Here is a 26,772-nt window from a genome sequence, read left to right as displayed (position 1 = left end):
TCTGGCAGCATATGTGGAGAGAGAATCAGTGTTAACGTGTTGGCCCCAACCGACCTTCAAATGATCTGTGTGTTGAGGTCAGACAGCTGGCAAGTGTCTAACTGAAAGATAAGGCTTGCTCTTTGACCTTCCATTTCTTGTATTAGAGTAGTACCCTTCTACAGACAATGCGGAATCTGGGATAACCTTACTCCAATCTTCAATGTATGGCCTTTCTTTTGCCGGTGAACAGGAGGAGGAGGGAGGAGAACACTAAATTTCAGATCCTTCATAACTAATTGGGGGCAGAGATGGCATAATGCAATTGTCACTGGACTCGTAATCCAGAGACCCGTGTATTGTTCTGGGAATTTGTTGAAATCACACAGAATATGGTGGAATTTGAATTTACTAAATGGTGACCATAATACACACCACTGTCAATTGAAATAAAACCTCATCTGATTCTCCAATATCCCTTAGGGAAGGAAATCTGCCACCTTTACCCAGTCTGGCCAACATGTGACAGATCCACTCAATGTGGTTGACTCTTAATTGCCCACTGAAATGGCCTAGCAAACCATTCAGTTGCAGAAACCACTAGATGGTTTCAAAAAAGGAATGAAACCAGACAGACCACCTGGTACTAACTAAGACACTGGAAACAACAAAAGCGAACTCAGCCCTGTCAACCCTGCAAAGTCCTCCTTACTAACATACGGAGACTAGTGCCAAAATTAGGAGAACTGGAACTGTCACTGACTGGTTAAGTCATAGATAGGCATTGGCATAGTCGTACTCTCAGATCATAACTGACACACCTTCCCAGACCGTCAATCCCACCAGCACTCCTGGGTCTATTCTGTCCCACAGGCAGGACAGACCAGCAGATAAGGCAGCACAGTAGTATAACAGTGTGGAAGAAAGCCATTCAGCCCATTGAGTTCACACCAACCCTCTGAAGACCATCCCACCTAGGCTCACATGTCTTTGGACTGTGGGAAGAAACTGGAGCACCTGAAGAAAACCCACCCAGACACGGGGAGAATGTGCAAACTCCACAGTTGCCCAAGGAATTGAACCTGGGTCCCACACTCTGAGGCAGCAGTGCTAAGCACTAAGAGTTGCAGTGGGAGCCCTCAACATTGACTCTGTACACCATGAAGTCTCATGGTACCAGGTCAATCTAGGCAAGGAAACCATCTGCTGATTTTCAACTAACACCGACCCTTGACTGATGAAGCAGTGTTCTTCGCTGTTGAAGAGCATTTGGAGAAAGCCCTGAAGATGGCACAGAATGTGCTTTGGCTGGGGAATTTCAAGACTATCTCAGCAACAGCACTACTGACTGAGCTGGTTAAGGCCTAAAGGTCATAGCTGCTAGACTGGGTTTGCTGCAGCTAGTCAGAGAACTAATAAGAGGGAAAAACATACTTGACCTCATTCTCACTACTTTGCCTGCCACAGATGCATCTGTCCACAACAGTATCAGTAAAAATGACTACCACGCAATCTTTGAGGAGAATGAGTCCTGTCTTCACATTGACAACGCCCTCCATTTTGTTGAATGGTACTATCGCTGTGCCAAATGGAATAGACTTTGAACAAATCTGGCATCACAACACTGGGCATCCATGAGGTGCTGTAGGCCATCGGCAGCAGCACAATCATACTCCAACACAATTTGAAACTTCATGGCCCAGCATATCCCCCAGTCCTCCATTACCATCAAGCCAGGGGATCAGTGTGGTTCACTGGAGAGCGCAGGAGGACATGCCAGGAGCAGCAGCAGCTGCTGAAGCTAAAAAGCAGGACTACTTTCATGCCAAACAGCATAAGCAGTAAGTGATAGACAGAGCTAAGTGATTCCACAGTCAGCCGATCAGATTTAAGCTCTGCAGTCCTGCCACATCCAGTCATGAATGGTGTGGGCGATCAAATAACTCACTGGAGGAGGAGGTTCTGCAAATATCCCCATCAATGATGGAAGAGCCCAACACATCAGTCAAAAGGCAAGGCTGAACCATTTGCAACAATTTTCAGCCAAAAGTGCCAATCTATCGCAGCCTCTTCCAGTGGAACCCAACATCACATGCCAGTCTTCAGCCAATTCAATTCACTCCACATGATATTACGAAGCTGCTGAAGGCAGTGGACACTGCAAATCCCATGGTCTCCTGACAACATTCTGGCAATAATGATGAAGATATGTGTTCCAGAACTTAATACTCCCATAACCAAGCTGTTCCATTCAGCTACAAAACTGTCATCTACCCACCTATGTGGAAATAAGAGTTTGTTAGTAATCATAACAATGTAGATCTTTTATAGGTGGGTTTTCCTTCACAAGTTACCACATAGGACACCTGCTAATAAAATTAAGACTCGAATAGAAGAGCGAGAGACATGATGGATAGGAAGTTGGCTGAAACACAGGAAAAAATACTGATGAAAGTATGCTTTTGGGAATGTAGGGATATGAGCAATAGTGTCCTCACAGTTGGCTTAAACCAAACAGATCCAAATTCCTTGGTTTGACAACATTTGCACTGGTTTAATTAGGCTTGTCTGGACAGTAAACAGAATCCTGCAGTTGCCTCAATAACTGCAAACTAGAAGGGATAAAAATAACCATGGCTTATATTTATGTGAGATTCTGTGTCTGTGAGATTTTCATGGAGAGGATGTGATTCTGCAGCCTCCTCAGTGGTGAACCAGCTGACTGACATCGAGTTTGACCCTCAGGCATAGGGTTTTAGTGTGGGATTGCAGGGTCCCTTAGTGTAGCATCAGCCTTCAGGCTAAACAGAAAAAGACTCTTCAATGGATAAGCACTTGACAGCCAACACAAGCGAGTTGGGTCAAATAGCCTCCACCTTTTGCTGTATAATTCTGTGGTTCTATAAAGTGCTGAATGTGCATAGTTCTCTGTCTTGGTGTTGCACAGGTCCTAACCAGAATGGATAGATGTGGCCTTGAGGGCTAAGATCAAGAAATACTTCACAAAGCTCTTGTGATATAATATGGCCCAGATTTTTTAATCCAATCATTCATAAAGAAACATACAGCATCTCAGAAATCTAATCCACTTTCTTCTCAGAGATTTGTGGTACTTCCTTTTGTTATTCCTTTTCCGAGTTATGCTCCCTCTCGTTCCCCAGCAACCTGATGAAAACGTTGGCTCCAAGTCTAATTCTTTAACCTCCTTTCCTCACACAATCAACAAGCTTTTCAAAACTTGCCATTGCCTTGCCATCATTGCTGCCCTACCTTCTCCTTTCGAACATTGACAGTATCTGCACTATAGACCTTGGCTCTTTCACTTTGCATTCTTTATGTATTATTTTCTGAAGCCTATATTATACGTTCTGCCATTCTGCCTTGCGTGGCAACAAATTCTCTGGAATTTGTCGTGTATGATTAATAAAGTGCCATAGAGGAATTTCCCAGCTCATGGTTTTCTTCAAATGTCCTGCCTGTCTTCATTATTCTGTCTCATCCTTAATCCCCTTCCCACTGCTCCTCCCCCTCCATCTCAGCTGGATTCGGTTGCTGTGGCCTATCTATCATTCACTGTCCATCAGTGCTTTCCACGTGAATGCTTCATCACATTATGATTGTGATATTTGTTAAGGATCTGATAAGCAATGTACATCATTCAAACCTGTCAGGTGAAGGATGTTATTAAGAGATTGGATCAGAGCACTGGTGTTTCATCACTCACATCCAGCAGAGATATGTGTGTATGGAAAATACATTGCTTTATATCAATATTGTGTTACAGGGACTAAGTATCATACTTAAAGGATTTATGTGCCATATGGAAAGCTTGGAATGCATTATACAGTCAGAAAGCTTTGAACTGTGTTATGGTGAATCAGTTTTCTAGGTGGATTAAAAAGATTGCATATTTTTTCGGGGTGTTTGCCAAAAGAATCAGGTGAGATGAAAATTCTCTTTAAACAGTGAATCATGATCCATCTGTAAAGATTGACAGAATCAGATTTGACAATAATTTTCTGAAGGGCATTAAATAAATACTTGAAAGGAAGAATTTTTTCAGTCTTTTGGGGGAATAGCAGGGGGGTGAGACTAATTGCATAGCTCTTTCAAAGTGTTGCTACTGGCACAATGAGCCAAATGGTCTCCTCCTGTGTTGTATCATACTATGATTCTATTATCCAACTGCAAGAGAGTTCAAGTCAAATAAATCGAATCATCCAGGAAGGCGATTCTTTTCAACTGCAACTAAGGTGGAAACTGAAGTACAGAAACAGATCAAATGCAATCAAGATGAAATTTCAAAAAGAGAATAACAGCAAAAAATACCGGAGACACTCCGCAGGTCAGGCGGTGTCTGTGAGAGAGCAATAGAGTTAAGGTTTCAAGTCAGCAGCCTGAGTGGCGAAAGATCCATGTATAACTGAGTTAGCAACACTCCGTGGGAAAGCTAATTGCTTCCAAACTAAAAGGAGAAGAGATAAAGCTCTTTAGAGAGCACTGAGTTATCAGCTCTCATCTTAACGCAATGCAAGGTGCAGTGAATTGTGTGTTCCAAGTCATTAAGGAAATGAATGATAATAACCATATAATGAGAAACTGAGTATTGTAATGTTGAAGAAATAATTCAGGAATGAGGTTAGAAGGAAATTATATTAATTGTCATTTGTGACTGTGATGTTAAGAAAAGGAACCCAAGAACCTAGTACTATGTAGCTCCTGAGATAGTAGGAACTGCAGATGCTGGAGAATCTGAGATAACAAGGTGTAGAGATAACAAGGTGTAGAGCTGGATGAACACAGCAGGCCAAGCAGCATAGGAGGAGCAGGAAGGCTGACGTTTCGGGCCTAGACCTTTCTTCAGAAAAACTGAATGGTAGACCCATTAAAATTGAGCATTGCTGATCTTTGTCTCAATCCTATTTGCCAGTCTTAGCTGCCTATTCAGTGATACCCTTATCTAACGGAAACCCATTGATCTGTCATGAAAGCACCGATTATCAATCAGTATCCTCAAACCTGTGATGGTGTGAATTGCATATTTTTACTATCCGTTAAGATACCTGATTTCCCTTCTATATACCAGAGCTCTTATTTTGAGGTTATGTCCCCTAATTCTTGATTTTCTCTAACAGTGGAAGTAATTAGTCACTATCTACTCTTTCAACATGGTAAACACTTCAATCATATCATTCCATTATTCTGCCATACTCAACACAGTGTAAACCAAGTTTCTCCATCTTGCCTTCACTATGTTACCTTGTTAACTTGGTCTCATTCTGGTGAATAAATGTAACTTTTTATTCCTTTTTTATAGAATCCCTACAGTGTGGAAACAGCCCCCAGGCCCAACAAGTCCACACCAACCCCCAGAGCATCCCACCCAGACCCATCCCGCATAACCCACCTAATCTACACATTCCCTGAACACTACGGGCAATTTAGCATAGCCAATCCACCTAACCTGCACATCTTTAGACTGTGGGAGAACAGTTTTCTAAATGTGGGATTTAACCAGGAAACCAGAGCACCCAGAGGAAATCCACACAGACATGGGGAGAATGTGCAAACTCCACACAAACAGTTGCCTGAGGGTAGAATCAAACCTAGGTCCCTGGCGCTGTGAGGCAACAGTACTAATAACTGTGCCACCGTGCCACAAAATATTGCGAATGCTGGACATCTGAAATAAAAACAGACTGGAGAAACTGAGCAGGTCTGGCAGCATCTTGGAGAGAGAAGCAGAGTTAATGTTTTGAGTCCAGTATGACTCTTCTTTGGAACATGACTTGTCTGAAGAAGAGTCACACTAGATTTGAAACGTTACACTGTTTCTGTCTCCATAGATGCTGCCAGACCTGCTGAGATTCTCCCGCACTTTCTGATTTAAGTTTATCATTCTGTGCTGCAGCCACTCCAAGGCTAATAGCAGCTTCCTGTTGTGTGCTGTCGAGAACAGATTTCTAAATGTGGGATTGAACCAGGTTGTAATCTATGCAACAGAAGTACCATTTCCTTGCCTTTGTAATCCACCATTCTTGAAATTAACTCTTTCTAACTTATATGAAAGATATTTGCATTTATATAGCACCTTTCACAATCACTGGACCCCTCAAAGCACTTTACATTTTTGAAATTTAGACACTGTTATAGCTAATGTGACAGCTAATTTGTGTGAGGAAAACTTTCTCGTGGTGGCCAGATCATCAGTTTTAACTGATTTTGGTTGAGGAAACATATTGGCTTTGACTCCAGGAATAACTCCCCTGCTCTTCTTCAGAATAAGAGTTTAGGATCTTGTATGCCCATCTGAGAGAGCAAATACGGGCTCAGTTTCATAGCTGAAATTGAAGATGGCATCTCCCTTAGTGCAGAGCTTCCTCACTGTGTGCAAGAGTGTCATCAACTTACGTAACAGCTTTAACATAATGAATCATTCCAAGGTAAACCTAGCTATATAAGAAAATAAGATGTCAAATGACCAAAGGTTTGGCCAAAGAAATAGGTTTCAAAAGTCTTTGAAGAGATATCAGGAGATAATTACAGAATTTGGGGCCAAAGCAGCAGAAAGCATGCCACTAATACTGGAGCAGTTATGATTAGGAATGCACAGGAGGCCAGAAGTCAGATAGTACAGTTGGAGGAGGTTTCAGAGATAGGGAAGAGTGAGGCCAATGAGGCATTTGAAAACAGAATTTTAGAAGCATGTTGGTTGACAGGGAGTTGCTGTAGGTCAGTGCAGATAGTGATTGGGGAACAGGACTCACTACAAGAAACAGATGGTAGAGTTTGAGATGAGCTTCAGTTTATGCAGTGTAGAATGTGAGAGACCAGCCACAGATCAAGGATAAATTAAGTTCAGAGGTAACAAAAACACGGATGATGGTTTCAACAGCAGCTGAGTTGGGATAGGAGCAAAGTCGAACAGTGTCACAAAGATTGTCTAGTAGGACAAGGGTAGTAGATATTTGGTAACACCACAACCCTCAAGACTCATGTCATCCTGATCTGGAAGTAGATCACCATTCCTGCACTGCTACTGGGTCAGAATTCTGGAACTGCCTTCCTAAATGTACTGCACAAACTGCAGTGGTTGAAGAAGGCAACTCAGTACCATCTTCTCAATGGTAAATAGCAATAGGAAAGACAGCTATCCACTAGTGCCAGATGAAAATTGTGCACCTGAACGACAGTAGAACAGGGTTTAGCTTAGCTGTAAGGATCCTTATGTTTGTATGGCTGGCACTTACGTATAAAATTTATCAAAGACCTTCACTGAGTAATGAACCAGGATAAATCTATGCAAACACGTGCAGCAAACTACAGATTTATTGAAAGAGTGGGAAGAAACTAGGCAAGAAAAATTGAACAAATAAATGGTGTATGAGACCCAAGTGTTTGACAGGATAGAGATAAAGTAGATGTTTCCAGTTGTTGGGGAGATCATAAAAATAGGGGAGTCACTGATAATGTTCAGGAGAAGCTACTTTACCCAGAGACTGGATAGAATGTGGAGCTCCATACCACTGGGAGTGGTTAAGGCAAATGGCTATGATATATTTCAAGGGAAGCTGGTTAAGTACACGAGAAAGAAAGTAGATATAGTGGAGGCTCATGGGAAGTGTAAATATTAGTGTGGACCAGTTTGGGCCAACTTGCTTCTTTCTGTGCTGTAAATATCTTTATATTTCTATAGCATAACTCTTTAACATTGCCTTGTATGACCAAATGACATACCTCAATGTGTGCAGGTTCTTCAGTGAATTGTATATAAGACTCACTCAGAACTGAACGTATTGCACAATTCCAAATTTATAAAGTTTGTTGTGATTTTTTCTGAGTCTCAATCTACCTCAGGTGATAGCAGTGTTGACTTCAGCAATTCTCAGTAGATCAGCAATTTGTGTTTGTTTTGTGCCTTTACTTTAGTAAACTGCCTAAAAGTGCTTTACAGGAACATTCTCAAAACTGAGAATGGAAACAGCACAGTGGCTGAGTAGTTAGCACTGCTGCCTCACAGCACCAGGGACCCAGGTTCAGGTTCAGGTTTGATTCCAGCCTTGGGTGACTGTGTGGGGTTTGCATGTTCTCCTTATGCCTACGTCGGTTTCCACCAGTTTACATCCACAGTCCAAAAATGTGCAGGTTAGGTGGATTAGCCATGCTAAATTGCTGTCTAGTGTCCAGGCATGTGCAGAGCTCAGTAGATTAGCCATGGTAAATGCAGGATTATAGGGACAGGGTAGGGGGCTGGGTTTAGGTAGGTCAGTGCTGACTTGATGGACCGAATGGCTTCTTTCCACACTGTAGGTGACCAAAATCTTAATCAGATGTAGGTTTTACAGACAGACTTGGACCTTGTTAGGTGGATGCTTGAAGAGAGAAAATAATTTTCTACTGCAGTACAGTGTCAGGAGCCAGTTTCATAGCCTCAACCTACTCCTGTATGGATCCTACATCTTTGATTGATAACATTAACCTTGCAGCATGGAGCGGTTAAGCCTGAATAATTGTCTAGTTTGGAAGCTGTGATTCCATTTTCCCAATTTCCCGATTAAATGGATGTGATTGATCCACCTGTCCAGGAATGGAAGGTTCTTTTTCGTGATCAGCTCACATGGCCGTGGGCTCACATGAAGAAATGACCCTTGTGTGGGACACTGCAGTCTATCAGAGCAGGCCCAATTATTAGATGTGATGAGGTGATAATTACATTCTGCAGCCGTCGGTTGTCATGGGATTGAGCTGAGACCAATGACAGGAATTTGTCTAGCCAAATGAATAGGAGCTCGTGCAGCTCACATAGCTTGTACATAATTTACTGCAATAAAATTCTACCAACGTGTTTATTGAAAGACTTGAACATACTGAACTGTATGATTTTAGTATTAAGATGCACAGAGGTGGCTATTTCTTACAAAGAAACATGGTATGGTATATTTTAAGATATTTTATAGAGCAACTTATTATGTAGTATCTACACCGCAGGCACAGATCATGCTGGTGTTCATGCTCTGCATATGCCTCCTTCCACTTCATTTAACTTTATCCTTTTATTTCTATCTTTCATGGACTTAGCTAGCTTTCTCTTTCCATCTCCATAGTATTCCCCTACCCACTTATCCTCCCCCCATTGCCCCTCCCCTACTCTCTCCTCACCCATTCCACCTCCGCACTCCTTTCACATTTGCACTCACACACTTTCTCCTCCTTACTTACCAATTCTTCGCTCCTCATTCCGTCCTCCCCCAGCCTCTAACTTTCTCTGTGCTTCTCGCTAGAGGTAGACCTATCTCACTTGCTCATATCCAGCTCAAATATTTGCCACAGTGCCTTCCGGAGGGACTGCTCTCTCCGTGACTCCCTCGTCCGCTCCACACTCCCCACCAGCCCCACCACTTTTCCCTGCAACCGCAGGAAGTGCTACACCTGCCCCTATACCTCCCCCCTCAACCCCATCCCAGGCCCCAAGGAAACCTTCCACATCAAACAGATGTTCACCTGCACATCTGCTAATGTGGTATACTGTATCCGCTGTTCCCGATGTGGCCTCCTCTGCATCGGGGAAACCAAGTGGAGGCTTGGAGACCGCTTTGTGGAACACCTATGCTCGGTTCACGACAAATGACTACACCTCCCAGTCGTGAACCACTTCAACTCCCCCTCCCACTCCTTGGATGACATGTCCATCCTGGGCCTCCTCCAGTGCCACAACGATGCCACCCAAAGGTTGCAGGAACAGCATCTCATATTTCGCTTGGGAACCCTGCAGCCCAATGGTATCAATGTGGACTTCACAAACTTCAAAATCTCCCCTCCCCTGACCGCATCCCAAAACCAGTCCAGCTCGTCCCCGCCTCCCTAACCTGTCCATCCTTTCTCCCACCTATCCACTCCTCCTACCTCAAACCCCACCCCCACCTCCTACCTACCAGCCTCATCCCCGCCTCTTTGACCTGTCCATCATCCCTTGACTGACCAACCCCCACCCTAACTCCCCACCTACACTCACCTTTACTGGCTCCATCCCCGCCTCCTTGACCTGTCCGTCTTCTCTCCACCTATCTCCTTTATCCATCTTCCATCCGCCTCCCCCTCTCTCTTTATTTATTTCAGAATCCCCTTCCCCTCCCCCATTTCTGAAGAAGGGTCCAGACCGGAAACGTCAGCTTTCCTGCTCCTCTAATGCTGCTTGGTCTGCTGTGTTCATCCAGCTCTACACCTTGTTATCTCAGATTCTCCAGCATCCGCAGTTCCTACTATCACTGTACTACTTAAGTTGGAATTAAACTAACTCACCATAAGCTGAGAACCTAACAAGGTTTGCTTGATTTAAAACAAAGAAAATAAGCAGCAGATCAAGTAGCATTGGTGGAGTTAACATTTCAGATTGATGACTATATGTAATGGTTGCCTTTTTTAATTAACTCATAGGACTTGGCTTGGAGGAGAACTTGCAGGTGCTGGTGTTTCCATGTATGTGTTGCCCTTTTTCCTTCTAGATGGAAGTTGGTTGTGGGTTTGGAGGATGTTGTCTAAGAAGCTTCCGTGAATTTCTGCAGTGCATTTTTGTAGATGGTACACAATACTGCTTTTTAGTGTCATTGGTGGAGGGAGTGAATGTTTGTGAAAGGCATGCTAATCCATTGAATTCAGGCTGGTGGGGTGGAAGCTGAGGATAAAGGAAACAACATTCTATTTCTGGGAGAAGAGGGAAGGGGTGAGAACAGCTGTGCATGGAATAGAACAGACGCAGTGTGAGGGGCCCTATCAACAATGCAATGTGGCGGCATGTGGAGGTGGGTTGGGTGTTGGGGGGTTGCAATCCTGAATTGATGACGGAGAAAGAGTTAGCAGAAGTGGTTCTAAAAGAAGATTGCATTGTCATAGGAGATAACAGTGGAGACAGAGAAACTGGGAGAATGGGATGGAGTTCATTTGGAGAGTATTTGTCTATGCCATTACCGTGATTGAGATCGGGTGGCGGTAGTCTAAGTTTGATTGTCCATGAAGGATAACCAAGGAAGGGAGGCTGGAGTGTAACATCTGGAGGAGGCTGGCCAAGAGTGGAGGTCTGACTGGGGAGGTTGGGGGTGTGGGGAGATTGCAAGCTGACCTTGGGAAGGAAGCTAGGCTGACTGGGAAATGATTAGCTTCGTGCATCTACTTAGAGAGACTGAGTGATGCTCCTGCTTGCAGGGAATGAATGCCTATCTGGGTGTCCTTTAAATATAGCACCGGAACTGTTAACTTCTGGAGCAGGTCAATGTGCCACCATCTCTGCCACAAGATTCAGCATGCTCTTGAGAATGGTATAATTGTACAAAAATAATCAACCCACTCCTGAGCATAAATGACTCGCACTTCCTCAGCCTCCACTGAACCTAGACTTCAGAACAGAAGATTATGCCCATTGAATGTCCCTTCTTTTGGAGTTTCAAGCATTGATAAAAATGACTCCACTGCAGTTCAAAGCTAAATTATCAAATCCAATGAGCAATCAAAATTTGCTTGGAGCAGAAAAGCAGTGCCCAGAGAATTTATTAGGATGTAAATTCATGGATGGTAAAGCATTGAAGGAGTTCATTTAGCCCATTAAGTTGGGGTAATATTTTACCAACCTGGGATGCCATCCAGAAACAGAATTTAGAATAGATTTTAAAAGGCAAGTGAATAAATATGTGACAAAGAAACTTGCTTTTTAAAAGGGTGCTGGGATAAAATAGACTGATGGGATGAAGTGGTAGTTTGCCAGAGAATCGAAATGGGCCAAATGTTCACCGTCTCTTTCTGTAAGATTTTATGAATCTTAAATTTATCTTAAATCTATCTTAAATCTTAAATGAATTTTAAAACAAAATTATGGAGTGAGAGGAGAAGGGCAGTTGGGAGCCACCTCCTGATTGGCATCAGTTACTCCAACCCATTATCAAGCTTGGCTGGCATGCTTTTGACAGGAGTCTCACAGGCAATTCAAAGAGATCTCTTCAGCATTTACAAAGCCATTGCCCTGCTTGGAGCCTTTCTTGGTGCATTAGCAGCACAGTACATTTATTGGAAAATACTTTGTTTAAGCTAGCTGGTACATTATGGTGTTGTTCTAAATAACGGAGTACAATTCAGTTTCATCTTAAAACTTCATATTTTCGGTTGAGTTTTCTCTACCCACTCAAAAGACACAGGGAAGATTAGTTCTAAAGCCATGTGGCAGCAGTGAGGCCCCACATATATTGGAGAACTCATCAAGAAATCATGGATGCGATGCACACAGCCTGCATCCTTTGACCTTAATAGATTGGTGGAAATAGGGAAATGATATTTATGTACAGGCTTTCATGATGTCCTGAAGCTTTTTATGGTCCATGAGGCAGTTTTTTTTAAGGCATCATTGATGCCAGTTGAACAAAAGATGCCCTCTTTTTCAGTGTGGCAATAAAGTGTCAGCTTGGATTTTGTACCCATGCCAAGGTGGAGCTTGAGCCCACAACCTTTGAGGGAAGAGGTGGGATAGCTCACATCATTGAGGCAAACAAACATCTCAGCAGAGCTACTTTGTTACGTTGAAACCAGAGCCAGAAATTCAGTGGGCGAGAGATTGAATTGTGTAAAGGGAGTCGCAAAGTGAAGCTGGTGGCATTAGTCCCTGAAACAATTTGGAGTGAGAGGCCCAGAGGGAGCAACGCAAGAGGTGTGGGAAATCTGGAGATGCGAGAAGGGGATAGGAATCCTGCCCCTAGAATTTTCTGCTTTGATTTCAGATTTCCTATTCTTAGTATTGTTTTCTTTTAATCTCTGCTAATTGTAGATTAATCGCAATCACGGTGTTATTTAGCGGGTGCTGAAAAGACTTGGCACTGAACTAACCCAGTTGGTCACTGGTTCCTTTTGCAGATGTCAGCTCCCTAATCCTGCACATTGTGTAGAAATAATCCTGTTACTGCCTTCTCTCACTCAAGGGTCCTGTGTGGCAGATACAATTCAGAGACACATTGCTGATCCCCTCTTAAATGGAATTGATTTAACTGGATTGGTAAGAAAGAACTCCAGAAAAATAAAAGTGCATTGCAGGTTAAAAATACAGAACTATACCATTTCTACCAAGTGCCTGTGAACAGATCTCAAATTATCACCTGATTTTTCTAACTGGGAAAATCATGCATCTTTTATTGCATTTGTGGGAATAATGAATCCATTATTCAGACAATGTTATTGTGTCAATAGAAAGAAAATCAACCAGCCACAACAAAACAAGAAGCAAACAAACAAAATTGAAAAATGTGCCATTTGGTTAGGTAACAAGTAGTTTCTTTGTTTTCCATGCAGAGAGGTCTATTTATGTGGGCTGACTCAGAGATCTGTGTGTGTAGGTATTGCAATAATATGACTGTTGTCTCAGCACTTCTGCCATTGTTCAAAGCTTATGCCTCTTCATCCTTTGTTTTTCCCACCTCCCCGACTGAAGAAGTAATTTTGCGCAGACACACGGCCCTGTAGGTGGTCTTGGGCATTGTGCCCCAGTGGCCTTTTACATTGTGATCATTTTGGCCATGAGCAAATCCAGGTAGAGCAGAATGCACACAAAGGGCTGAATAGCCTACTACTCTTTGTATGCCTCTGTACTTTTCGACTACTGTGAATTCTGTCCTGACCGACCTTCCATCATAGAGTCACACAGTATGCAAACGGGCCCTTCAGCCCAACTTGTCCATGCCGACCAGGTTTCCTAAACTAAACTAGTCCCATTGCTTGCATTTAGCTCATATCCCTCCTATCCGTGGACCTGTACAAATGTCAAATAAATGTAATTGTACCCACCTCTACCACTCCTCTGGCAGCTCAATCCATGTACACACCATCTTCTGTGTGAAAATGTTGCCTGCCAGGTCCCTTTTAAACTTTCCCCTGTCGCCTTAAACCTATGCCCTCTAGTTTTAGACTCCCCTACCCTGGGGAAAAGGCCTTGTCTATTCACCCTATCTCTGTCCCTCATGACTTTGTAACCTTCTATAAGGTCAGCCCTCAGCCTTCTATGCTGGAAGGAAAAATATCCCAGCCTATTCAGCCTCACCTTATAAGTCAAACTTTCCAGTCTTGGTAACATCCCTGTAAGTCTTTTTTGCACCCTTTCCAGTTTAATAACATCCTTTCTATAGAAGGGTGACCAGAATTGAACACAGGACTCCAAATGTGGCCTTATCAATGTCTTGTACAGCTGTAAAATGTCTCAATGCCTCTGTTCTCAATGCTCTGACTGATTAAGGCAAGTGTGCCAAACAGTTTCACTATCACACTGCCTACCTGTGATGCCACTTTCAAGAAAGGATGTACTGGTAGCCCTTGGTCTCTTGCCTTCTCATTACTGTGTAAGTCGTGCCCTGTGGTCTTAACAAAATGCAACACCTCGCACTTATCTACATTAAACTCCTCAGCCCAATGGTGCAGTTGATCGAGATCCTGTTGCACTCTTGGATCACCTTCTTCAGTGTCCACTATAACATCTGTTTTGGTGTCATCTGCAAACTTACAAACCGTGCCTCCTGTATTCTTATCCAAACCATTTATATAAGTGACGAACAATGGTGGACCCAGCACTGATCCTTACGGCACATGACTTATCACAGACCTCCAGTCTGTACAACAACCCTTGACCACCATCCTCTGTCTCCGACTGTCGAGCCAATGTTATATCCAATTCACAGCTGCACTTCCTGGAACTGACTCACTGGTCAAAGCTGGGACCTCATGCTGACTTCTCACAATCTCTGACAGATTCTCTCTCAACTTCCACTTCTCTGAGGAAAACAGTCACAGACTACACAATCTTTCCTCACAGCTCAGATAAGCCAGCCTAGGCAGCATTCTGGTAATTCTCCTCTGCACCTTCTCTACTGCAATTATATCCTTTCGATAATGTGATGGCAAGAATTTCATTCAGTACTCCAATTGTGGCCTGACCAATGTTTTATACAGTTCCAGTATATCCTCCTTCCTCTTGTATTTTATGCCTCAGCTAGTAAAGGCAAATATCTCCTTATGCCTTCTTAACTATCTTATCTATTTATGCTACTATCCTTGGAGATCTATGGATATGCACACCAAGTGCATCTGATCTTCAGTACTTTCCAGGGTTCTAACATAATGTAGTCTCTTGCTTTGTTAGCTGCCCTCAAGTGCATTACTTCACAATTTTCTGGATTGAATTCATTTGCCATTGCATTGTCCAGCTGACCATTCCATTGATGACCTGCTGATTATGACTATCGTTCTATTTACCACCCTACCAATTTTCTTTCATCCATGAACCTCTTGATCATACCCTCTACATTTAAATCCAAACTTTTAATGTATACCACAAATAGCAAAAATCCCTAACACTTAGTCATGCAGACCCTCACTGGAAACAGACTTCCAGTCACAGTAATAACCCTCTATCATCACCCTCTGCTTCCTGCCTCTCAATTTAGCATCTAACATCCATTTTGTCTTAGACTGTTACTTTCTTAACCAGGTTGCCACGCAGGACCTTGTCAAAAGCCTTGCTGAAAACCATGTAGACCACTCGCATTAACCTCATCAACACTCCTGGTCACCTTCTCAAGAAACTTGATCACATTCATCAAACTTCGCTTTCCATTAACAAAACCATGCTATGTATCCCTGGTTAATCAATGTCTCTCCAAGTTCAGATATGTTCTGTCCCTCAGAATTCTTTGTAATAACTTACTGACCAACGAGGTTAGATTGACTGGCCTGTAATTTCCTTTCGATCCCAACTCTGTTTTTAACAATGGGACAGTGTGGAATCACAGCTTAATGTTAAACATTATGTTCTGAGTTTTGCAGTTGTGAAATGGGCTAATTGCTACTACCTGTTGATGTGCTAATAAGCGATTTAAGATTCTCAGTCAGGGTTACAATGTTATTTACATATATTTGCTAGAAGCTCCATACAGTCATCGGCAGGGAGGAGTCCAATGCAGGATAAAGAAACATGACCAGACATTACACCTTTTTAAAATTAAACGAAAGCGTGAGAAAACAATATTACTTTAGCACAATCTCCATGACAATACCTCAACCAATCAGAGTTAACTTACCAACCATTCAACATCATCTTCTCATCAGTATAAATTGTTGCTTCCTTCAGAATTTGGCATTGTTGTTTTGTCCTGATGAGTGCAAGAGGAAAAGATTCAACAGCGTGCCTCCAATTATTTCTAAAAAGTAGGTTTTTAAAATTTTAGCATTGTGAATATATTAAAACTTGAAAAATACTACTTTCCTTTTGTGCATACAAAGCTATTAAAAATTTGATTTAATTACCCATCCCATCCCCATAAACCTGTACACCACTGGTGATCAGAAATATAGCATTCTCTACCTTAAACAGACTGAAAGACTAAGCCTCCACAGCCCTCCAGAGTAGAGAATTCCAAACCCTCTGAGTGAAATAAAATTCTCCTGATCTTGGACCTAAGTGGCATCTCCCTTATTTTTAAATTATGCCCTCTGGTTCTAGACTCCATAATAACGGGAAACATTTTACCTACATCTACCCTGTCCAACCCTTTAAGTATTTTCTAGGTTTCGATGAAGTCATCTCTCATTCTTTGAAACTCCAGAGAATACAGGCCCAATTTGCCCCAACATTTTTTTTTCATACAAGAGTCCTGCAATCCCAGGAACAAGTCTGGTGATCTTCCATTGCACTCCCGATGGCAATAATATCTTCCCTAAGGTATGAAGACCAAAACTGCACACTGTACTCGAGGTACAATCTAACCAAGCTCCCATACAATTGAAGCAAGACTCCACTACTCCTACACTCAAATCTTCTCACAATAAAGGCTAACATTTCATGAGCCTTTCTAATAGCTTGCCGTACCTGCATGTTAGCTTTCAGTGACTTATCAACAAGGACACCTAGGTTCCTGTGTACGTCTACAATTCCAACTTCTTACCATTTAAGAAATACTCTACACACATGTTTCTCTGACTAAAAAGAAGAACCTCACATTTTTCCACATTAATATTCTATCTGCCATGTTCTTGCCCATTCACTAAGTCTGTCCAAATCCTTCAGGTGCCACTTTACATCCTCCTCACAACATACATTCCTGCTAGGTTTTGTACCAACTGTAAATTTGGAAGTAATACCCTTTCTCCCCATTCCAAATCATTAATATGTAATTTGAACAGAAGAGGCCAATGGCTATTTTCTTCAGAGAGAGAGAGAAACCATCTTTTCTTTTCCACATGATTTATTTCTAACCAGGTTTTTGGAGTGCTCTACATATAGATTGTTTATCACATATAATAAGTTAGTCAGGCCCTAAGGCAGACACAAGGAAGCTCCAAGACTAGAGCATGGTTATACTAGCTTCCAAACAATGTACAGTCAATGGCAGCTGTAGTTGGACTGACAATAAGGAATTATTTGTTCAGCTCTTTCGTCATGGACTGAATTCAGATTTGGGCACCACACATCAGGAATGATTCTCGGCCTTGAGCCGGCACTGTACAGATTCACCAGAATGATAAAAGGTTAAATTTGGAATGGCGTGAAACATCTAAATGTTGACACCGAGAAACGTAGGTGTACTCTTAAAGGTAGCATATTTTAATGACCAGACCAAACCCCCTCAAAATTGTTGCGAGACTTACTCATTGCACTTTGACTCCCCTGCAATAAACAGCAAATTAAGAAGATAGCCTAGACCCTAACTTTTTCTTACTCTAAAGGTAAGTGTAAGGTGTTGCTTTCCAGATGCAATTTGATTGGTCAGACTACTTGACTTTAAGCAAAACACACTTTATTCTTACACTGCAGTTAAAATACAGACAAAATAAAAATAAAGGAAAAGAGTTGGTTTGACTATAACTATCAAAATGCTTAATAAAATAATACATATATTATCTACTGCTACTTAACTGTTCCAATGTAGTAACATCCCATAAACATGCTCTTGGCAAAGACAAATTCAGGAAAATAGATTGTTTCACATGAAATTCTAGCAGCAGGAAGAGAACCTCAGCTTTCAGTTGTAACAAAGAGAGAGGAATAAGACCTTCCATATCCTGCTTCAAGACCCCAGGAATGGCTGAAAGCTAAAACTAAAAATCCTGGTTTTGTTGGAGCTTGACCCCCCCCCCCCCCCCCCCCCATTCACTCTGCTTCTATTGTTCCAACTTTAAAGCCCAAGGCCTCACAAGCTATTTACTTTCTTAGGTTTGAGCAGACCGCATGGCACCTCTGTCTCAACCTTTCTTCATAAAAAAAAAGGACAAAATACACCTCTTAAAGCCATATTATCATTGCAATGTCGTCAGGAAGGCAGGTGGCATGTTGCTGTTTAACCAGGGGAGTCAAATTGCAATCAGTAAGTCTTGCTGCAATTGTGCAGGGCTTTGGTGACACCACTTTTGGAAGGGAGCCACAGGTTATTAGGAATTGACAAAAATTAGATCACAACCATGTGACCCATGACTTTATTGAATGGCAGGGCAGGTTTGAAGGCCCAATCTTCATCCTTCCCCTAATTCATATATTTGAATGCATGTTACTTGGTGCAGTTTTAAGTCTTCGTATTTAAGTGAGTATATACTTCCTTTGGAGGCGCTACAGCAAAATTTCAATAGATTGGCTGAATAAATTGGGCCTCCACAAAGAATAAGAGGCAAACTCATTGAAGCATACAAAAGGAATCAGTCAAGTTGGCTGCTGAGATGTTTCACCTGGACTGGGGAGCTAGAACATGATGGAAGCCTCAGGATAAGGGACCAGTTATGTAGTTTAAGGTGAGGAGAATCTTTGGATTTGCCACCCCAGAGGTTTGTGAATGCTCCATTGATGAAAAGATTTAAGGCTGGAATGAACAGATGTTTGGTCTCTTAAGGAATCGAGGGACATGGAAATCAGGTGTGTAAGTGGGTCGGAAGCAGAAAATCAGCCATGATTTTGTTGAATGGGTGGAGTAAGCTCAAGGGGCTGAATGGTCTGCTCCTGTTCATAGTTGTTACGTTCCTATGTAAATTTAAAGGATTGTTAACTCAAACCCAGTTTGTGTTCCTTTGAGTATAGACTTGAGGTGTTTCAAAATGTTACAAAGTTGGCTAAGAGCTATTTCCTTTGAGAGAGGATAAAAGAACAAGGGGTCATTCAATGAACATGTGAGAAAATTACAATTTCTGAAGACCAGCATGGAACACAGTATGACTTCTACCTCACTACCCCACCCCCACCCCCATCCTTCCAACCCTTTCCCAGTCGCTGTCTTTTGACTCCTCTGAGATTGTCAGATTCGAACTGAATTCTCTGTATTTATGTGCTCTGGACTAACACTGTCTTTGAGTTGGAGATAAATTAAGTGTGTTTCATGTTAACTTGGATTTGAGTTGCCACCCCAGAGGCAAGAGAACATTTTCCAATTTTAAGGTTTTTACTGCTCTTATTATTTTAAATGATCATCTGTGCTTTTCGATAGTTCAGTCAAGTGAATGAAGAGATGTTCATTTTTATATTTAATTTTCTCCTTTCAACTGCATCACTCTCCAGTTTTCGAAGAGCCAGAGGACCCCAGCAACCGGTCATTCTTCTCCGAGATCATTTCCTCCATATCAGATGTGAAGTTCAGTCACAGCGGGAGATATATGATGACAAGGGATTACCTCACTGTCAAAGTCTGGGATTTAAACATGGAGAACAGACCCATAGAAACATATCAGGTATTTGTCAAATGGAGTTTGAAGAAGGGAAAAGCTGCTGGTTTTCCTTAGAAACTTTTTTCTTTATTCTTTCATAGAAGCCTAGAAAACATTAATGAGAGTAGGTCATTCGGCCCTTTGAATGTCCTTCACTATTTAATATTGTTGTGCTGATCATTAAGCCAGTACCCTGTTCCTGCTTTCTCTTCATGCCCTTTGATCCCTTTAGCCATAAGAACTATATATAACTCCTTCTCGAAAACATTCCATGTTTTGACCTTTACAGCTTTCTGTGGCGGAGAATTCCACAGGCTTACCACTCTCTGGATGAAGAAATTTCTCCCATTTCTACTGTAGTGGTTTACAACAGGTGGGGTAATCCCTGAAGGCCTTTAGCATGTTTCTGGCTCTGGATAATCGAGGATCATTTTAATTAGAAAACACAGAGACTGAACACTTAGGTAGTTTGAGGATACCTGACTGGTGTCAGACACAAAATATAGTTTATTTCCTGGAAACGAATATAGGCCAGTTCAGGAAAACACAGTTACTTCAGTAGAAAGGTTTAGTTTGTGCAAGTTCCAGATTGGGAATGTTTAGTTAGAAGACTGCAGGCTGTTAAAACTTGAGAAAGTCTAAGCTTCGAATTTTGTGAGTATTTGTGACTTCAAGATTCGCAGGAAAAAAGTGTGGAGAGCCAGCTGAGTCAAACTTAAAATATTTGCTGTGGAGAGGTCATTTCCCCAGATCTGAATCATTATAAATAGATAGTGTTGGAAAGTTGGATCAGATTTTATTTTGCTGTGTGTTTTGTGATCTTTATATGTCCTGCATCTAGATCATTTGTTTTTCTCTTGTTTTAGTTTTCATCTTTTGTGTAAACATCTGTTCTAATCCTAAAGAAATTTTGCAGCCTCGTGTGACTATATTTCAATGAGTGACCACCATGAAAACTAAAACCTTTTTAAAATCTTATCCGCAAGATTTCAGTTTGGGATCTGAATTCTCCAGAAGCATCATCAGCTGGGATTGTAACATAAGTGACTGCCCACGCCTGAGGTTCCATTCTTATCTGTCAAATCATAGCCAGAGAATCATCTGCAAGGGTTTCCTGCTTCTTCACTCTTACTTTGGGTGTCCCTTAGTGATATCACCCACAGACATTGTCAAATTTCAGGTGCGCTGTTAAAGCACCTGGTCTGCCCAACCCCTCTCTGTTGGCTCATCCGTTGATGTTGTATGATTAGATTGTTTTTCTGACATCCCGTGCTGGAACAGATATTTGCTCCAATTTAGTATAGGGAAGGTCGAAACTAACGTCTGCATCCCAGTCACTGACTACATGCCTCTCAATGGACATATGACTGAGGCTGAGCCAGGCGCCTTATGTCCTACATGACCTCAAGATAAGCTTTCATCCTCTCATTTGCAGCACTACTCGAACCACCTGTCTCTACCTCCGTAACATTACCTTACTCTACCCCTGTCTCATCTGCTGCTGAAACCCTTGTCTGTGCCTCTGTTCCCTCTAGGCTTGACTATTCCAGTGCAAGCCTGGCTGATCTTTCATATTCTACCCTTTTGTAAACTTGAGGTCATCCAAAACTCTGCACCCAAATCTTAATTCACACCAAGCCCTGTTCATCTGTCATCACTGTGCTTGCTGACCTATACTGCCTCCTGGTTAAGCCATAACTGAGAGCAAGCACAACTAGTCCCTTAGTACCTAATAATTGAGCAAAAAAATCATCCTTGTCACCCATGGTTATGTGGAGGCCATTCTAACCCCTGTTTCTTTGCTTTTGGTATTTTGTCAGGTGCATGAATATCTGAGGAGTAAACTGTGTTCCCTCTATGAAAATGACTGCATCTTTGACAAGTTTGAGTGTGTGTGGAATGGCTCTGACAGGTAAGTGGTGCTTATGATCTGAATTTGCCTGACTGCCAGCTACAGGCCAGTGAAATAACCTGTATGTCTTACTCTTTTACTTGAACTGGAGCTGTCATCTAAATGATTCCTTTAGAGGACAAAGTGCATTTACATCAGCTGCCACTAAAGTTTGTAAACAATGCCAGAAATTTGGCACCTTGTGAATTTGTGCATTAATACTAAAATCGAGCAACAGCAATAGAACCACTGGGGCTCCTGCAATAACGTGTATAGTGCTCTGTGGACAGGAGCGGGTTCTGCTATGACAGTCAACACCAAATGACATTCATTATCTAGGCTGAAATATACAGGGAATGGTTACTTGATATCATAACATCCAAGTAAAATTCCAACCTCAGAAGATCAAGATCATTTGTTGAGGAAATCAGAGGGGGGCTATGGATAAAAGAAAATTGACTGATCCTATCTGTGAAAATTTTCAGAAGGGATTTAATAAGGCGCTACATAACAGACTTACTACAAACAAAAAATCTCCATGACATGAAAGGAAGTACAGCCCCATGGAAATGGTTCAGGGACAGAAAGCAAAGAGTAGGATTATTGGTGCTCAGTAAGTAGGATAAGCGTAGTGGAGTGCTGTAAAGATCTTTGGGCATTCCTGTGATTCCTTCAGATCATTGAGGCTTGGGCACAGTATTGAAGCTCCCTGATATAAATTAGAAAAGGCGGGGGGATCTCAAACTTTGGGGTTGAATGTAAAAGATCCGGGGCTGTCGTTTTGGAGATGAGGAATTGATGCAGTGCGTTATTAAGAAATGTGAAGAAGTGTGTACGGGAAAGAGTAGTGGTGGTACAGCCTATAATTTAAATAAATTTGAGAGGGTAATAGGGGAAGCAAATGGAATGTTGGCTTTTATTTCAAAGAGAATGAAGTATAAAAATGGGGAAATCTTAGTAAAACTGTACAAAGCATGGACAAAAACAAAGTTGCTGGAAAAGTTCAGCAGGTCTGGCAGCACCTGTGAAGGAAAAAACAGAGTTAACGTTTCGGGTCCAGTGACCCTTCCCCAGTTCTGAGGAAGGGTCACCGGACCCGAAACAGATTTACGGCATCCGCAGTTCTTTCGGTTTTTATTTTGTACGAGTTAGACAAGCTGGAATATTGTGAACAATTTTGGTCACTTTATCTAAGGAAAGATACATTGGCACCAGAGGCATGCCAGAAAAGGTTCATTAGGCTGATACCAGGTATGGGGTGGAGAGTCTTATGAGGAGAGGGTAAATAAGTTGGGCATGTACTCATTGGAGTTTAGAAGAATGAGAGGCAACCTTATTGAAAAGTACAAGATTGTTAAGAGACAGACAGGGTAGGTGCAGAAAGGCTGCTTTCCCTTATGGGAGAGTGTAGGGCCAGAGGGCATGATCTCAAAACAAGTGGTTACTTATTTAAGACAGATGGGGAGAATATCTTCTTTGAGAAGAAGTGAAGCTGTGGAATTCTTTACCACAGGGAGCTGTTGAGATTAGGGTGTTAAATATATTCCAATCTGAAAGCAGCAAATTTTAATCAGTAACAGAATCCACTGTTATGGGGAAAAGTCAGGGAAGTGGAGTTAGAATTATTAGATCAACCATGATCTCTTTGGATGATGGTGCAGATTCAGTAGGCTGAATGGCCTTCCTGTGGTTAAAGTTTCTAGACATATCTGTCATTAAAGACCGAAAAATAATGAGTGCGTAGAGACAGAGGCTTGTGCATGGTTCTTGATGAATACCCTGTGTTTGTTTTAACAGAAAAGGGGAATGATGAAATCCTACTTAATGAAGGGAACATGAAAGTTTAGTGGGGTTAAGTTATAATGGAAGAGCAAATATTAGGTGGTCTAGAAAGTAGCTAAATTGCTGCACAAGCATGTAATGTATCCCAAGTTGTAAACACAAACTAAGAAAGAAAGAGCAGAGACTCTGACTATCATGTTCCTAGTTCTTGCTGGGTACAGGCATGGTGCTGAAAGACTGGAGGACCATTAACATCATGCTATTGTTTAAAAAAGGTGCAAGGGACAGACCAATTACATTATTACAAGGCAGTTCCTTTCATGTGCGTCTGAAAAGTGTTGACATGCTTTTCGACATTGTGAGAAGCTGTATATTAAACGAGCTTTCCTCTCGTCTTTCCCCCTGTATTCATTGATTTCACAGTGTAATCATGACTGGTTCCTACAACAACTTCTTCCGAATGTTCGACCGTAACACGAAGCGTGACGTCACGCTGGAGGCATCGCGGGAAAACAGCAAACCCAGAGCAATACTCAAGCCTCGCAAAGTATGCATGGGTGGGAAAAGGAAGAAAGATGAAATTAGTGTTGACAGTTTGGACTTCAGTAAGAAGATTCTGCACACAGCGTGGCATCCATCAGAGAATATCATAGCAGTAGCCGCCACAAACAACCTCTATATATTCCAGGACAAAGTGAACTAGAAAATTTGTTTGACTGGTCACCTCAGCACTGCATACAATTAAATATCAAATTATTATTATTTTTTAAAAGGAAAAGTTGCCCTCTGGAATGAATCTTAACAATAGTTTTTTTTTGTCAGGTTGTCTGTCTTAATGAAGCTGTGGTGCCTTTTGGTATGTGGGTCTGTAATTCCCATGATGTATCTACTCTAGAACAAAATGGCTTCTGTTTGTAAGGCACTGAATTTCCATCTAATCCTTCTGGCTTTTAAAGGTGTAAATATTCAACACTGACTTGTAAATTTGATTTTTTTTTTCCCTTTCCCTCATGGAAACAGGGATGAATTCTTATGTTGTGTGTGTTTTGTTCCTCCACAGCTGCTAATGCCTTGGGCATTCTTTATCCAAAATAATAATACTTGCACCGATTGACAGCTGCTTCTGGAAGGTGACAAATGTTGGAGTGTACGTTTTTTATTTTTCTTTGTTCCCCATAAAATGCGTCCCTCCTTTTTCCATATTCATTGGGATTGAGGGTGATTGAGTGCTAGTCAGCATAATGTAATGAGCAGTATTTAACGAATCAGGGAATTTTCCACACAGTTCCTCGAAAAGAAGTCTCTTATTTGTGAAATGACCCGAGCAGTTTTGTAGCTCAGTATATGAAAGAATGAATTTACTTGCATTGTTGAACAAGCAAACTAGAAGATGTTTAAGTTAACTATACTAATGCCAATTTGAAAATGTAATTGTAGATTTTTAAAGCCCCGAGACTGTCGGGGCTTTTGTAGGTAGAGTTTTTTCAAAGTTTTACATCTAATAATGGGAGTAATTGCATATAATGACTGAACAAGTTTTACTTTTAAATGATGTCCTAATTATGTCAGATCTCAAAATTGTCTCTCTCTTCCCCCCCAACTCCCACTTCCCCTTAATAGAAAGTTACATTCTGGTATCTAATTTCTTTGAAATGTCTTCTGTTAATATTTTCCTGGCGGTTTGCGCACAAGTTTTTTCAGTTTGATTCTTCTAGAGCTAGGAATCTAGTATGCATTTTCTGTTTATAATACCTAAAACTGACATTATACCAGAATAAAGCTACACTGTCTTGTCAGCCATGACAGAAGGTTTGACTGGAGCCTTTACCAAGAGGGAATTTATATTCTTCTGCTGCAGTTAATGTGATTTAGGGACATAGGATTTTGGATTAGACTATTCAGCCCTTCAAGCCTGCACCACTGTTCAGTAAGTTCATGGCTGATCTTTCTCACCACTTTCCTGTCTGCGCTCCTCCTCTCCAAACCTTGCTGCACAACCCTTCACTCATTTGCTGATCAAAAAATCTACCTATAATAGATAAATCTTATTGAGCAGCTCTTACTGTTCAGCTTCAGTGAGTAATGATAATGGGCAACTGAATAATGTAGACCAGAAAAGCAGCATTGAATCCTTAGGGCTGTGTCAGGTTAGCTGATCTCAGAGCCGTTGATAAGAAATAAATCTGTCCCCCCAGCACACCTCCACCCACCCACACACCCCACCTACCACCACCCCCCATCCCAACCACGCTCTGGTGAGGGGAGGCCCAGGCTCGACAGAGTTGCCCCTGTCACAGAATAGCTCTGGGTTTAAGCTCCATGTGAAGAATTGTCACCCAAGTGAAGACAGAAGGTGCCTGTTGCCCCCAGACTAGTGAAAATAACCAGTGTATCCAAGAGAGGAAGAAAACTTATTTTTTAAGAAGTGTTAAGTTTCTGTACTGCAACAAGGGAAAATCAAATTTAAAAACAAAACTGGTAAATTTAAAATTAAACGAGTGTCTTGATCTATTTCAACATTTTTGTTAAGAAATTAAAAGTGGGGGTGCAGGGAGGCTTAAGTTAAGATTCCGTGTAAAAGCACAGGCTCACCAGCCCTATTCATCCTTTTGAAAAAAGGACAAGTGAATTTGCAGTTAATTATGCTGTTCTGTACCGCAATTTTTTTAAAACTGCATGAGAACTGCCAGGCCCTTATTTTGATAGGATGGGTTGGGGGGGGGGGGGGGGGGGGGGGGGGCAGGGTGGTCCTGGATATGACTCAGCACCCTGAGCTTTAGGACATGCTGTGGCTGTTTTGTGTTAGGGGCTTATCCTACTGGATAAAAGTATTTTATTTATTGGGGAGGGAAAGGGCAAGTGGGGCTGGCTCTTTATTGTTTGGGTCAAATGATTTGACTGGTGTACCTTTGTCCTCGTTACTGTCTGCTTTTCTTTTCTTAAAGAATAAACTGTTTGCAGCCAAGTCTGCTTCATGAAATGTGAGCATTGCAGTGTTTTGTTCCGCTGATGTGTCCATATCTTCAGAATCATTGAAGTGACAGTCATCCTCTGCCACCCTATTGTGAGTATGCCCGTGCAGTTGGGTTGTCAGCTCTGCTGAAACATATTCCACTTGACTGGCTTCAAGTCATGATTTCCCAGACTGCCAGTGTTGCCCACCTAACGCATGGCCATGCCCCATCTCCCTATGCCAATTGGTAAATTAATTGACCAATCCTTTACCTTGCCTGGTGACATTTAACATTACGCCAAACAACCTTATTTTCCATCGAAATTGCATTAACAGCTAATAAACAGAAGTATTTAATTCACATTGCAACTGTGGCTACACTTCTAAGGTACTTTGGATACAAAATAACATGAGACATCCTGATGTCACGAGAATGCTTTAGAAATCCTCTTGCTTTTCTTGTTAA

The 26,772-nt window shown here is 41.8% G+C and overlaps 1 protein-coding gene across 5 annotated transcripts in view; it reads left to right on the top strand.

The window, feature by feature from the left end:
- LOC109927921 (serine/threonine-protein phosphatase 2A 55 kDa regulatory subunit B beta isoform) overlaps positions 1–26,053 on the top strand; it is a 501,083-nt gene extending 475,030 nt beyond the window's left edge. For all 5 annotated transcript variants that reach the window (XM_048603895.1, XM_048603897.1, XM_048603899.1 and 2 more), the window contains 3 exons: positions 19,535–19,704; positions 21,501–21,592; positions 23,777–26,053. In XM_048603895.1, the coding sequence (XP_048459852.1) occupies positions 19,535–19,704; positions 21,501–21,592; positions 23,777–24,056 (542 nt within the window). In that variant the 3' untranslated portion in view covers positions 24,057–26,053. The remainder of the gene's footprint in view (positions 1–19,534; positions 19,705–21,500; positions 21,593–23,776) is intronic.
- Positions 26,054–26,772: the final 719 nt, after the last annotated feature.

This window comes from Rhincodon typus, chromosome 12, assembly GCF_021869965.1.
Source record: "Rhincodon typus isolate 14 chromosome 12, sRhiTyp1.1, whole genome shotgun sequence".
In the NCBI taxonomy this organism is placed as follows: Eukaryota; Metazoa; Chordata; class Chondrichthyes; order Orectolobiformes; family Rhincodontidae; genus Rhincodon; species Rhincodon typus.
Note: the sequence above shows the minus strand (reverse complement) of the source record. Positions and strands in the feature narration are given on the sequence as shown.